Source organism: Nyctereutes procyonoides, unplaced genomic scaffold (assembly GCF_905146905.1).
Source record: "Nyctereutes procyonoides isolate TBG_1078 unplaced genomic scaffold, NYPRO_anot_genome, whole genome shotgun sequence".
NCBI classification, from domain to species: Eukaryota; Metazoa; Chordata; class Mammalia; order Carnivora; family Canidae; genus Nyctereutes; species Nyctereutes procyonoides.
Window position 1 is genome coordinate 23847000 of NW_026575040.1, and position 13416 is coordinate 23860415.

The 13416-nt window shown below is 35.9% G+C and overlaps 1 protein-coding gene across 1 annotated transcript in view; it reads right to left on the bottom strand.

Moving 5' to 3' along the window:
* Positions 1–13416, bottom strand: part of AP4E1 (adaptor related protein complex 4 subunit epsilon 1) — a 56190-nt gene that overhangs the window by 17675 nt on the left and 25099 nt on the right. The window contains 8 exon segments of the mRNA XM_055319991.1: positions 1128–1184; positions 1187–1241; positions 1971–2273; positions 6566–6684; positions 6797–6909; positions 8189–8328; positions 11075–11184; positions 11478–11600. Coding sequence (XP_055175966.1) covers positions 1128–1184; positions 1187–1241; positions 1971–2273; positions 6566–6684; positions 6797–6909; positions 8189–8328; positions 11075–11184; positions 11478–11600 — 1020 coding nt within the window.

Genomic DNA, 13416 nt, shown 5'->3' on the forward strand with positions numbered 1-13416 from the left:
GCAGAAAGAAGTCAAAATCAGAGGTAGACTTTAATAGTGAAGAGAAAAAAAAAACTAGGCATGGAAGAGGACAGCATCTGGAGAAGAGTCAGATAAAATTCCAAACCTGAGACAACAGTATTAAACATTGTCATCTAAGGAAGGCCTGGAAAGGCTCGAGGCTGAGAATGAACTTCAAATGACATTATTTTCATTATTCCGTGAAATTTTCACAAGATCTTTACAGAGGTGAATGATTGGAAGGGCTAAAGATTTTTTAAAAGTTTACTAGATATATCAGAGTTCATGTGCATGTGGGAAACAGAGGAAAATAACAGTATGCAGAAAAGTCAGGTAAAGGAAGCAGATGGCTGAATTGCAACTTTACTTTTTCAGTGTCATTTTTAGATCAACCATTTAGTTATACTCATATGCCTACCACAGAGCTAGGAAAGTACTCAACAAAATCATTAGATGATGAATGGGGAGAAAAAGAGCTTTCAGTGTAGAACTTCTCAGTAGCACCATTCTGAACTAAAATATTCAATGGTCTCTCTTTATTCATATACTTATTTCCCATCCACCATCCAAACATCTCAATGATTTCCTCTTTGCCAAAATCACAACAGGCACCTTTCCCTGGCAGGCTACATTTCTGAAATGTAAAGTTATTCTTTCTTTTCTTAGTTTCTAACTTCATTGATCAGATATTTTGTTGGAGGAAGCATTCTAATACAGTTTATATAAGCATGCTCAGAATGAAAATGAAACTCACTAGTCTACAATAACCACATTTCCCCCCCAAACTTTTCTAGAGATGCTCACATGAGTATCATCAGCCCTCTGTCGAGCACAGTAACCCAATATGATAATTCCACTTCTGGAATTCTTTCAAAATTCCAGAATGGCTATCTTAGGCACTTATGTATATGGACCCAATGACTTTGGGAATACCTCCGGGCTAACTTCTTTTTTTCTAGTTATCCAAAGACCTAATCAGGATAAATAAGTCACAAGTACTTTAAGGATTTAAGGAGGGATGATAAAAGGAAACATCCTCAATTATTTATATTATGTAACTGTAATAACAATTGCATTAAAAATGATCTCCCTACAATTTAGCTTGTTCCAGACCCAAGAAAAATTACCTTTTTCCTGAGAAAGCTTTTCCTCCTGCCGTTGGTGATGAGGTTTGTAAGGTGCTGCCCCTGACTAAGTTCTTCAGCCACAAAACCATCCAGAAAAGATAAAGAAGCATCCACCTGTATTAAAGTGAAGCAAAAATTAGAAAATTAAAAAATTCACCCTAAAGAGAGTAGACTATAAAATCACATAATAATTTTAATCCATATGCCCTAAAAATAATTTGTAATTGAAAAACAGAACTTCATTTCTAAGAGGGCTATCAGTGCTTCCACACTCTCTGGGAAAGATGTTAGATACCAGGTGTACAAAATGCAAAAGAGAACTATTTTTTACATTCTCAAAGAAAACACAGTAATAATTAAATGACATATTAAAGCAGTTCAAAGGAAATTAAATTTTTTAATTCTTTTTTTTTTTAAATTTTTATTTTATGATAGTCACAGAAAGAGAGAGAGAGGCAGAGACACAGGCAGAGGGAGAAGCAGGCTCCATGCACCGGGAGCCCGATATGGGATTCGATCCTGGGTCTCCAGGATCGTGCCCTGGGCCAAAGGCAGGCGCCAAACCGCTGCGCCACCCAGGGATCCCAAATTTTTTTAATTCTTGAATTACCAAATGTTAAAAGAGATGGTCATTGGATATAAATGCCTTCGCTACAGTCCTCCAGAAGAGACACTCCTCAATTCCTACTTAGGATCACTACTGACCTGAAGGAAAACTCCAACCTTCATCTTGAATGTCATGGAAACTATATTTTGATATATTCCATATTATATCATAAATGCATGAATTATTCTGTTCATAGACAATGCAATTTTTACACAGCTAAAATACAGATGCCTTACCACCATGTCTTCACAGCTTTTATCAACTGGAAGCAAACTCTTCATAAGTTCCAAATTCTCACGTAAGTGTTTCAATTCAAATGCATGCTGTCTCATACAAGTATCCAAAGATATGGTGAATTCCTGGATTAATCTCTCCACTATGTTAGAAGAGTGTGCTTGGGGCGTCAGCTTGGTAACAGCAGCGATTAACCAGGCTTTTGTTTCTGAAGAAACGGAGTCATTCATAAGTAACTTGTAGAGCTTGGTTAGAACTTCCTCTGGTGTGTCTTTATCTAAGAGGTAGGAATATTCCCCTAACACCTATGAGTAAAACAAAGAGACATTCATATTGGAATATCAAGCTACAGCAAATTGTACTCAGAAATCCAAACAAAGTAGCTACTGCTAGAGTCAATTTACTCTAGATTGACCATACTCTCATGATGTAGAAATTATTAAAGATAAAAATCATATATTTTAGGTTCAAAATTATGTAAGAATTGGAACACAATATAAAAAGTTTTCCACATCTTAATCATTAACAATATATAAAACAGCATACAAGTTTGCTTTCTTCTAAACTTCAAGTTTGGTTATTGCTTTTTATAAGCATATTTATTTTGCAATAAGCACTTAAACCAGTGGTTCTCACATACTAGTATGCATGAGAGTCACCTAAAGTATTTCATAAAAATATAGATTTCTAGGTTCTCCCCTGAGATATGCTGAGTTAGTATGTCTGTGGTAGGGATCTGTAATACATATTTTGAACAAGCATCAAGCTGATTCTGATATAGATGATCCACAGAAGAACACTGATCTATGTTACATATCCTTTTTCTTACATCTAACTTATTTAGGTGATACATAATCTGAATCATTAATAAACTGATAATTCATGGAGTGTGAGATCTTTCCTAAGTGCTATTTATGGAGTATTGTCACGTCTTTGGTATAATACTGGCATCAGCAGGGAAGAAAACAGGAGATGAGGTGATAGGCAAGGAAAAATTTACAGCTAGTAACAAGAGGAGGAAAAATAAATAGAACTAAATAAATTCAATCCTTAAAGTAGCAAGATAAGGGGCACCCAGGTGGCTCAGGTGGTTCAGCGGCTGCCTTCAGCTTCAGTCATGGTCCCAGGGTCCTGGGATCAAGCCTGTATGGGGCTCCCTGGTGGAGAGCCTGTTTCTACCTCTCCCTCACTCGTGCATGTGTTCTTTCTCTCTCTCTCTAAGTAAAATCATTTTTTAAAGTAGCAAGATAATATTTAAATTGTTTACCAAGATGAAAGATAGTTATAGAAAACCCAGTAATCTAAACCCAGCTCAAGAATTAATAGAAAGATGGAGTAGATGCATTTTCCCTTATTCTTCCCAATATGTACACCTAAAAACCCTTGATGTTATATATAAAATACACACAAAAAGAGACTGACAGATGGAGAAAAGAAGGCTGACTGCTAAGAACACCGGACAGTGTAGTGGGTAATCTGCTGCCTCATATACCCTGGACTGGACACTGGAAAACCAGCAACCTGGAAACACCAATGGGCACAGACAAACCGGCCCCAAGAAAAGCCTGTCTTCTAGCCAAAGAGCCAGGAGGCCAGAAAACTTTTAGGCAATAATAACCCTTCTACTCCAGCTAAGCACTACACAGAAAAAAACTATAGACCCACCCACACCAGCAAAGGCAGAACAGAGAACCAAGACTTCCAGCTCTACCAAGCTGTAAGAGGCACCCCAATTCCCTCACAAGGGTGATGACAGAGAAGACCCAGTGGGGAGCTAAGACTTTCATCCCCACCAAGATCCACTCCACGAAGTGTCCACGAAGACCACTTATGAAGCCTCTTCCTCTATCCACGTATAAAGAGGGATCCCTCCCCTCTTCCCCTGGGGTGGTGTCAGAAGAAGCCTAGCAGAGACTCAGGACTTTCACCACTACTCTGCCATACAAGACGACCCCTTCACAGTATCAGTGGAGGCCATATAAAATCTTAACACCTGTGTCACAGCACCATCACCAAAAGAATCTAATCAACATTTATTGAACACACCATCCAACAACAGCAGAATACCCATTCTTTTCAAGCACTCACAGAACACAGAGTAAGACATAGGCCACAAAACAAACCTCAACAAACTTAAGAGAACTGAATTCAGAGTATTTTCTCTGACGACAATGGCATCAAACTAGAAATCAGTAACAGGAAATTTTCCAAACACTTAAAAACTAAACACTCTTCTATATAATTTTTCCAGAACATGGAAGAGGAAAGAACATTCCTGACTTGATACCAAAACCAAACCAACAGAGTAGAAAAAAAATCTCAAGAACAGAGATGTAAAAATTCTTAACAAGGTCTCAAGACCTCAAAAAAAAAATCTTAGATTAATGAGATCAACAAGATTGAAAAGGTTGCAAAGCAAGATTGCAAAGACAAGATTAAAATACAAAAACCTATTTTATTTGAATAAACTAGCAACAAATATGTGGGAACCTAAATAAAAATACAGCTTATTTTACTACTGCCCTAAAGCAAATGAAATGCTTAAGTATAAATCTAACAAAGCCTGGACAGTATCTGTATGTTGCAAAAAGAAATATAAGCGCTATAAATATATGGAGTGACATGGAGGAAAAATACAATAACCCATTTAAGGCAAGGTTTCTAATACTAAAACCATTGGTGAAAGACAGTTGAGGAAAAGATGTTCATACAGAACCACATAGAATCACCTTACAGATTAGTTATAAATTACCAAGGAGAAAGGGTACCTTTACAATGGAGAAATCTAAAAGTTATCATCTTAACCAAACAATGAAACTTAAAATCACCAAAAACTGGAAAAACTGATATTTTACGTGTCCTGGTGATGCAGTGGAAAGTACATATATAGTTGATGTAGTATTGCTGCTAAAAATGTTTAATCAAACCAGAAAAAAATGAGACAAATTCAGCATGTCAGACATTCTACAAGTAAAGAGAACTCATCCAAAAAATCAGTGTCATGAGACAGAAACTGTGGATCAGTACAAAACAAAAGAGGCTAAAAAAGACAACTAAATGCAATTTGTGAATCCTGACTGGATCCAGAATTGCGAATAGTAGGAAAACAGCCATAAGAGACATTTTTTGGACAAATAGATAAATGTGATGATGGACTGTGTAGTAAGTGATATTAATCAATTAATGTTACATTTCTTAGGTGTAAAAATGGTTCTATGAGAGGACAATGACATTCTTAGAAGATTCTCCTTGAATTTTTTATGAATATCATGATGTCTGCAACTCAACTGTAAATGACGCAGCAAAACAATCTGTATACAGATAGAAAACACCTATATAGAGGTAGATCCACATATAGATAGAGATAGATATGGAGATAGATATGGATATAGTAAAGCAAATGTGGTTAAAAATATTAACTAGGACTCTAGATGAAAAAGATGGAGATATTTATTACCCTAGACTCTCAACTTTCCTGTAGTTGAGAAAAAAAATTTTTTTTTAATTTAGGATTTTATTTATTCATTCCTGAGAGACACAGAGAGAAGCAGTGATATAGACAGAGGGAGAAGCAGGCTCCTCAACAGAGAACCCAATTTGGGACTCGATCCCTGGACCGGGATCATGCCCTGAGCCAAAGGCAGACTCTCAAAGGTGATGTTGAGCCACCCCAGCAGCCTGAGAAAAAAAAATCTTAAATAAAAGTCTGGGTAAAATTTAAGTTAACATGCTAACATTTGGCCAAAGTATAAAATATTAAGATATGCATATCCTATGACCCAGTAGTTGTACTTCACCAAATCTCCCCCTAAAGAAACTCACCCATATGCACACCAAAGAATACACAGAGGTGACAGTATGTGTGCAATTACCTATGATTATATTACATAAAATATGACCTTCATCTTATAAAGGAATGATCTCCTTTCCTGGCTTTGATGAAGTAAGGAAGCATGTCGAGAGGCCCAAATGTAAGAAATTAAAGGCAGTTCTAGAAGCTGAAGGTAGCCTACAGTCAACAGTTTGAACTCCAAACCCTCAGTCCTACAGCTGCAAGAAACTGATTTCTTCCAACCACCACAAGAGCTTGGAAGTAGATTCTTCACCAGTCAAGATTCAGATGTGACAGCAACCCTAGCCAACATCCTGACTGCAACCCTGAGAGTCCCTAAGCAGAGTACCTACCTAAGCCATGTCTCAACTCCTGACCCACAGAAACTGAGATAATAAATTTCTGTTGTTTTAAGCACTAAGTTTGTGGTAACATACAGCAACAGAAAACTAATATAACACAGATGCACGAGTGTTCACATATTCTAACACAGATTCACAAAAAAAAAATAACAAATGTATTGTAGACACAGAAAGATAGCAAACCAACTATCTATACTTAAAGGATCAGACAAGTGGGATGTCAAAGAAAATGAATAGACAAGTAGATAGTAAAGTGATAAAAACTAGCCACTGGGAGAAAAATTGATAGCTCAAAGAGTGAGCAGAGTAGAACTGAATGACTTCTGAAGGAAATACATTGTTAGTATTTGGTTGTATAAAAGACACTGTTATAAATACTTATGATCTAATGTACTTTGCTCACCCAACTCATAACTTGAAGAAATTTCTGTGGGTAGAACACATTTTCCACATCTAGTAAAGTGAGATAAGACTGAACTGCATAAAGCCTTAATTGCTGGTCTTCTGTTTCATCATCAAAACCTACAAAGAAATTGATACATCATTTTAACCTCCACTAAATTCTCTAAGTACTCTGTAATAAAAACATTTAATTTTTAGATCTCTATTTTATAGAATGCAGTAATTTACTAACCTTCCGCCAGCAGTCTCAAAAAGTTATTGGGAATATCAGGATGCATGACATCTCCTCCCACTGAAAACACAGCATTCATAGTCTGAATAAACCATGCATTATCAGGGGCATATGTGTCCACAGTGTTAAGAACAAGTACACTTCCAAATGCCACTCATTAAAATTATCTTTTCTGCATCAATCTTTAAAGAATAATCCCCAACCCATCCTACTTTGGCATTTTTATTCTTAACCTCTGCAAACAAATTGTTCTATATTCTAGTTTTATGTAAAATAGGTGCTCAGTAAAAGCTTATATAATAAGCTTAATAAACTAAGTTCACATTGCTTTATCTAGCACTGCACCTCGTATATAACTAAGCATCCAATAAATAAGTGTGAAATAATTTAAAGAAATGGTCCTGCTGACTAAGGACAAATAATGGAAAATGATCTACACTTCAAAGAGGCTAAATGTGGTGTATCTACCTGAACAAGCTATTTACCCTCTTTTCTTTTTTTTTAATTTTTATTTATCTATGATAGTCACACCGAGAGAGAGAGAGAGAGAGAGAGAGAGAGAGAGAGAGGAGGCAGAGACACAGGCAGAGGGAGAAGCAGGCTCCATGCACCGGGAGCCCGACGTGGGATTTGATCCCGGGCCTCCAGGATCACGCCCTGGGCCAAAGGCAGGCGCCAAACCGCTGCGCCACCCAGGGATCCCTATTTACCCTCTTTTCTAATCTGTTTCACTTCAGTTCTAAAATTCTCTCATTCCACTGGCTAGAGCTATAGCACTGGCTAGCACAAAACTATACTTAAGCAATTTCCAAGACAACTGGATTAGCACCATGCATTTATTCTTTTAAATAACAGACATCTTAAAAAGGATAGAATATCCTTGTGACCTATAACTTTATTCTAAATTAAAAAGGAAATGTGAAAAGTGACATGTGAATGGAGTTCCCAACCACCTTACTGTGACAAGTTCCAGTATAAACAATAGTGGAAAGGATAAATTTTAGCATAGATCCCTACTCCCAAAAGGAGTAGGATTTAGGATTTAGTAGATCCCTACTCCCAAAGCCCCCTGCAAAAAACAAGAACTTTTACCAGAAAACAAACGAAGTATGAAGCAAAGTCAAAGACAAGGAGGCACTGAAAGAGGAATCAGGCAGGGGTTCCTTTATCTTTCTGCTCATAATACTGACCAATCAAAAGAAAAGAACCAAGGAAAAAGCCATCCACTAAGAAGCCTACACAATTCCCATTTTTGATAAGAAACACTTGATTATCAGGTACGGGAATTTGCATCTCTGAATTCAATTTGCAAGAGACTATACCTAAACCAATCATTCTAAAGTTACTATGTAACCAAAGGCATTCATGACTCATGGTCCAAACAAAGGATATTTCTCAGCAAGCTCAGCTATTTTGCCAACCAAATTGACAATAATATATTCTTCTTTGCTCTGATGTAAATATTCAAGCATTTTCTGGACAATCACTGTTATATTCTGTGCATTAGTAATTCTGTAAAGAAGTTCCAGTGTCTATAAGAAAAAGGAATAAAAACAGTATTATAAAATAATATCATTTATGAATGATAATGCCAATAAATACAGCAATATACAGATTTATAACAACAGTTGATTCTCCCACTTTTACATGGATCAACTGGGCAGTCAGAGTTAATAGGTGCTGAAGAAATGCACATTTTAACTGAAACAGAACTTAAGAAAAGTAGAACCTAGTGTCAAAAAAATAAATTATGATCAATTCCAAAGTCTAAAAGCCTTCTAACTGATATCAATAATTATAATCTGACTACCTACATAAGAGGCCACGTAAACACCAAAAACTTAAAAGGCTTATAATCTATTTTCTAAAAATGTAACAGCTTCTTAAACCTGTATTACTTATGCCTGTATGTGCACTTGTATATATACACATACATACATATCTAAAAAATCCAGTCTTGCAAACTTTATTCTCCAGTACCCAAACAATAGAAAACAGCCCCTAAGTGGGTTTGTCACTTGAGAGCAAATGGCCTCTAGTGGATAGACAACGGTTGGTGGCTCAAGTGCCTCAAAGCCTTAGCAAGGCTTAAGGTCAGAATCTCAGGCAGCAAGTAAAAACCATGTTATAGCCACTTTCTCAATGCTCAGGGATATACCTCTTGCTTCCTCAAGTAAGATGAAGGAAGACTGGTACCAGAGTAAGCTCCCATTTGGCTGGGCTTTCTGAGGCCCTATATTAAGGTGCTAAAAATATTATAACTCCCAGAAATCAATACAAGACCAAAAGCAATACTGAAAAAGTAATATTTACTGGTATTTCAGAATCAACATTAGCTGTCAGGAGAATTTCCACATATCCTCCTTGTCAAACTTGTTCAAAATACCTTTAGGGCTCTTTGTAATTTTTCAATCTTTATAGCCAAGATTTCAGGTACAAAAGACAACGGTTTCAGTTCATCTTAAACTCTATTTAAAATCTACAAAAACACAAGTCCCATATCAATAGTTTCCAATTTATGTAGCTGTCTCAGACATGCTCCCTATACACTCTAGACTATCTATTTTTAGATAATTTACACCCAATTTATTTCCTACTCTAAGACCATGCAATTTAGCATTTTCAGGACTACATGGGATATGGTGTTAGGAACTGCATGACTAGCTAGAGGTCCTTTATGTTAGCTCTATGCCTTCTTTCTCCCTGTCAGAAAGAAAGATAATAAAACCAGGTAAAAGGGAATCCCAGTCTGAAGCAACAGCTCACTCCATACCCAGGAACTAAAGTTTATGTAATTACTTATAGAGATTAGATGTGACAGCAGCATTCAAAGAGACAGTACTACAGTGCCTTCGTGGGGCACCACTGAAACTCAGTATCTTCCCCAAAGAATTCAAACTGCGTTTCTCACTGCAGGTAATTTTAAGCAGATCAGACTTGAAAAGAATTCTATTTTCCCTCTCTCATTTTTATTTATTTTTGACTCTCATTTTTAAATGAGAGCCCTCAAATTAAATACAGCAATAAGAAAACTGTACTAAGTCAACTCTGTTCAATTTAGTAGCCAATCACAAAAAGAAAACACATGCTCTGTATCTGTTCAAAGTGCAAGAGTCATGTAATTATTTGTTATTTTCCTTTGTCACCTTCTCATTTTTCTATGATGAATACACAAAGAAATTATGTATCTGTGAACTTCCCATATTCATTTGAGACAGGTAACAATTTTCAAAAGAATAAAAATATGAATGAAAAAAAAAAATATATATATATATCACCTGAGCGGCTCAGTTGGTTAAGCGTTTGACCTGACTCTGGATTTTAGCTCAGGTTATGATCTCAGGGTTGTGAGATGGAGCCCCACTTCTGGCTCCATGCTGAGTGTGGAGCCTGCTTAACAGTCTCTCTCTTCCTCTATCTCTGCCCCTCCCTCTCTGCATTCTCTCTCTTATAAAAAAGAAAAGAAATTTAAAAAAAAGAAATAAATGTATTTGACTTCTTAAAATTATTTTTGTTTCAAAAATAATACCTTTTAAAATTCAAAATTTATAATTTTATCTTTTAAAATTTTTCAATGAAATAGTGTTCTTTCAATAAACTATTTTGAACTCACTGCTTTTAAGTAACTTAGATGTTCAGTAAATTATCTTTATTATTTTTAAAACCAAAAATAGAACTACCTACTCAACTAGGTCCCATATACCATTTTAAATGAAGGTACAGAATGATTTCTTTAATGAAAATTAATAGAACTATTTATATAGACACCCAGTGGACAAAAGGGAAAAGTTGAAAAAAATTAACTAAATTATACACCTTTCCTCCCAAGCAGTTCAAATCACTTTGGGGTTATCTTTATTCTTTTAATATTCCTACATATTTAATAGAGACTGCATTAGTCCACTTTACAGATGTTAAGCAGAATATGAAAAAATCTTAATAGTCATAAATTACATCTTAAATTGTATTAACATAAAGACCTGGAAAGAGAATTTAGTTTTCCTCTTGGACCAAAAAGATATTAATGAATCCATACAGGTAACTGAACCTAACTCCTCCAACTCATAGTTTAAATCCATCCATGAGGATACTGACATAGGAATTTTTAGAAAAGCTCCTTAAACTTTAGTAGAAAAAATAAAATAGACTCAAAAGTTAAAATACACGTGTGTAAACATATATACATGCACATACACAATGCCAACTACTTAATTCTCTCCATAATACCAAAAAAAGTTTAATAACACTCTGCATACACTATTCAAAATATCAGTTTACCTCTCTTTTAATAATGGGATCAGGATGGTCTAAGCATTCAATTATTGTCATCTGGTGCTGAAGAGCCAAAGTGGGATCCTGCTGTATAACATAGGTAAGAGCCTTCAGTCCTAAAAACAAAGATTACATTATATAAAGTGACTGGAAACAAATACTCAGCAAATTTCAAGAGTCCTCTTTGTAATTTCTGTCAATATTATCTAATCATCTTGGGGCACTTGGGTGGCTCAGGGCCATGAGATCCAGCCCTGCATCAGACTCCATGCTCAGCAAGGAGTCTGCTTGAGACTCTCTCTCCCTCTCCCTTTGCCCCTCCCCCCACTCATGCACAAGTGGCCAGTGCTCCCTCTCTCTCAAATAAATAAATAAATAAAATCTTCTAAAACTTTCCTAATCATCTTACCTAAATACTTGAGATTTATTTTAGGTGAAAGAACAAATTTTCCAATGCACTTGGCAGCCTTCTCAAGTAATTCTGATTTAGGATAAATAGAATAAACTGTATGCACACATTCAAACAGAATCGCTGGAAAAAGAAAATATAAAATATCAGGGATCATTTTAAGGCATAATAAAAGAACATACTTGTATAGAACTCATAACAAAACAGATTAAAAGGTCAGTTTTAGTAAAAAAATCTTATCTATGGAAAATTTTCAAAGACAGGAACTTTGATATTTTCAGGCTTACACACTTACCAGGATTATGTTACCACAGCACAATCTAAAGAGAATTAGATAGATAGATAGATAGATAGATAGATAGATAGATAGATAGATAGAAATGATGCATTCATTCATGCAACAAGTATTTACTGAATACCTCCTATGTGCACCAGGCACTGTTGTAACAGTATGGATACAACAGTGGGGAAAAAAAAGTAAGACAGAAAACCCTGCCTTTATGGAGTTCACATTCTAATGTACACATAGTAATACACTCATTGTTCTTTTTTTTTTTAGATTATTTTATTTTATTTATTCATAGAGACAGAAAGAGAGGGAGAGACAGAGAGAGAGGCAGAGACACAGGCACCATACAGAGAGCCCGACGTGGGACTCGATCCCGGGTCTCCAGGATCACGCCCTAGGCTGCAGGCGGCGCTAAACCGCTGCACCACCGGGGCTGCCCACACTCATTGTTCTTATATAAACATTATTTCCAACACTCCTTGAATGCTTTAAAATAACTTGTTCTCAAGCAGTTTCTACCACTTACATACAGAACCAATATATATAGTTTATTTTAATATAATCATTTTAGGATGCATTAGCATTCATTTCAAAGTAGGACCACTTCAAAAAAAATCCTCAAGTCAGTCCTTTAAAACCAGTCTCAAAAAACATAGAACAATCAACTGAACATCTTGTTGACAGTGTTCAAATTTGATTTTCTAATATAGTCAAAGCTCTGATAAATATGATAGATGATCAAAGTGGACACTAAAATTTTTTTTCAAACTTTTTTTAAAGTTCCTAAGTCAAGGAGGTGTACCATCGCCATGGTAAAGAAAAACCAGTGAAGCATCATTAAGTTCTGCATGTGCTATGGAGTTACAGCAATGAGAAGTGAGACATGAAATCCAACAGACTTAACAGTTCTACTACAAATTGAAGCATATCCAAGTGTCCTTGATAGAATCATTTCTTCTCTATTTCCAAAAGCCTAAAACAAAACAATCAGATACTTTTTTGTGTACAAGATAGATCTTGAATATTCAACAAGCTATGTTTTACACTGCTAAATTGCCTATCAATTTACACCCAGATTTTGTGTAAAAAGCTTTATATAAACCCTTTCTATAGAAGAGAAAATGAATCAGAAATATAAATTTCTCCCTAAGAAGGGAACTGACTTTAAAAGAAACCCTAGAGGGATCCCTGGGTGGCGCAGCGGTTTAGCGCCTGCCTTTGGCCCAGGGCGTGATCCTGGAGACCCGAGATCGAATCCCATGTCGGGCTCCCGGTGCATGGAGCCTGCTTCTCCCTCTGCCTATATCTCTGCCTATCTTTCTCTGTGTGTGTGTGACTATCATAAATAAATAAAAATTAAAAAAAAATAAAAATAAAAATAAAAATAAAAGAAACCCTACAAAGTAAGTTAATTAAACCTAAAAAGATACACTGTATATTCAGATGTTGTGCTGTAAGTTGTCCTTACTCCGTGTTATGAAAAAAGCAGACATATGACTTTATGAACTAAACAAAGAGAGGCTTGGTCAAGTGACTAACCAAGTAAGGCAGGAGTCGATAAATTACTAAGTCTAGCCCTTGGCCTACTTTTGCAAGCCTGTAAACTAAGAATAATTTTTACATTTTTAAATTGAGATATAACTGACATAC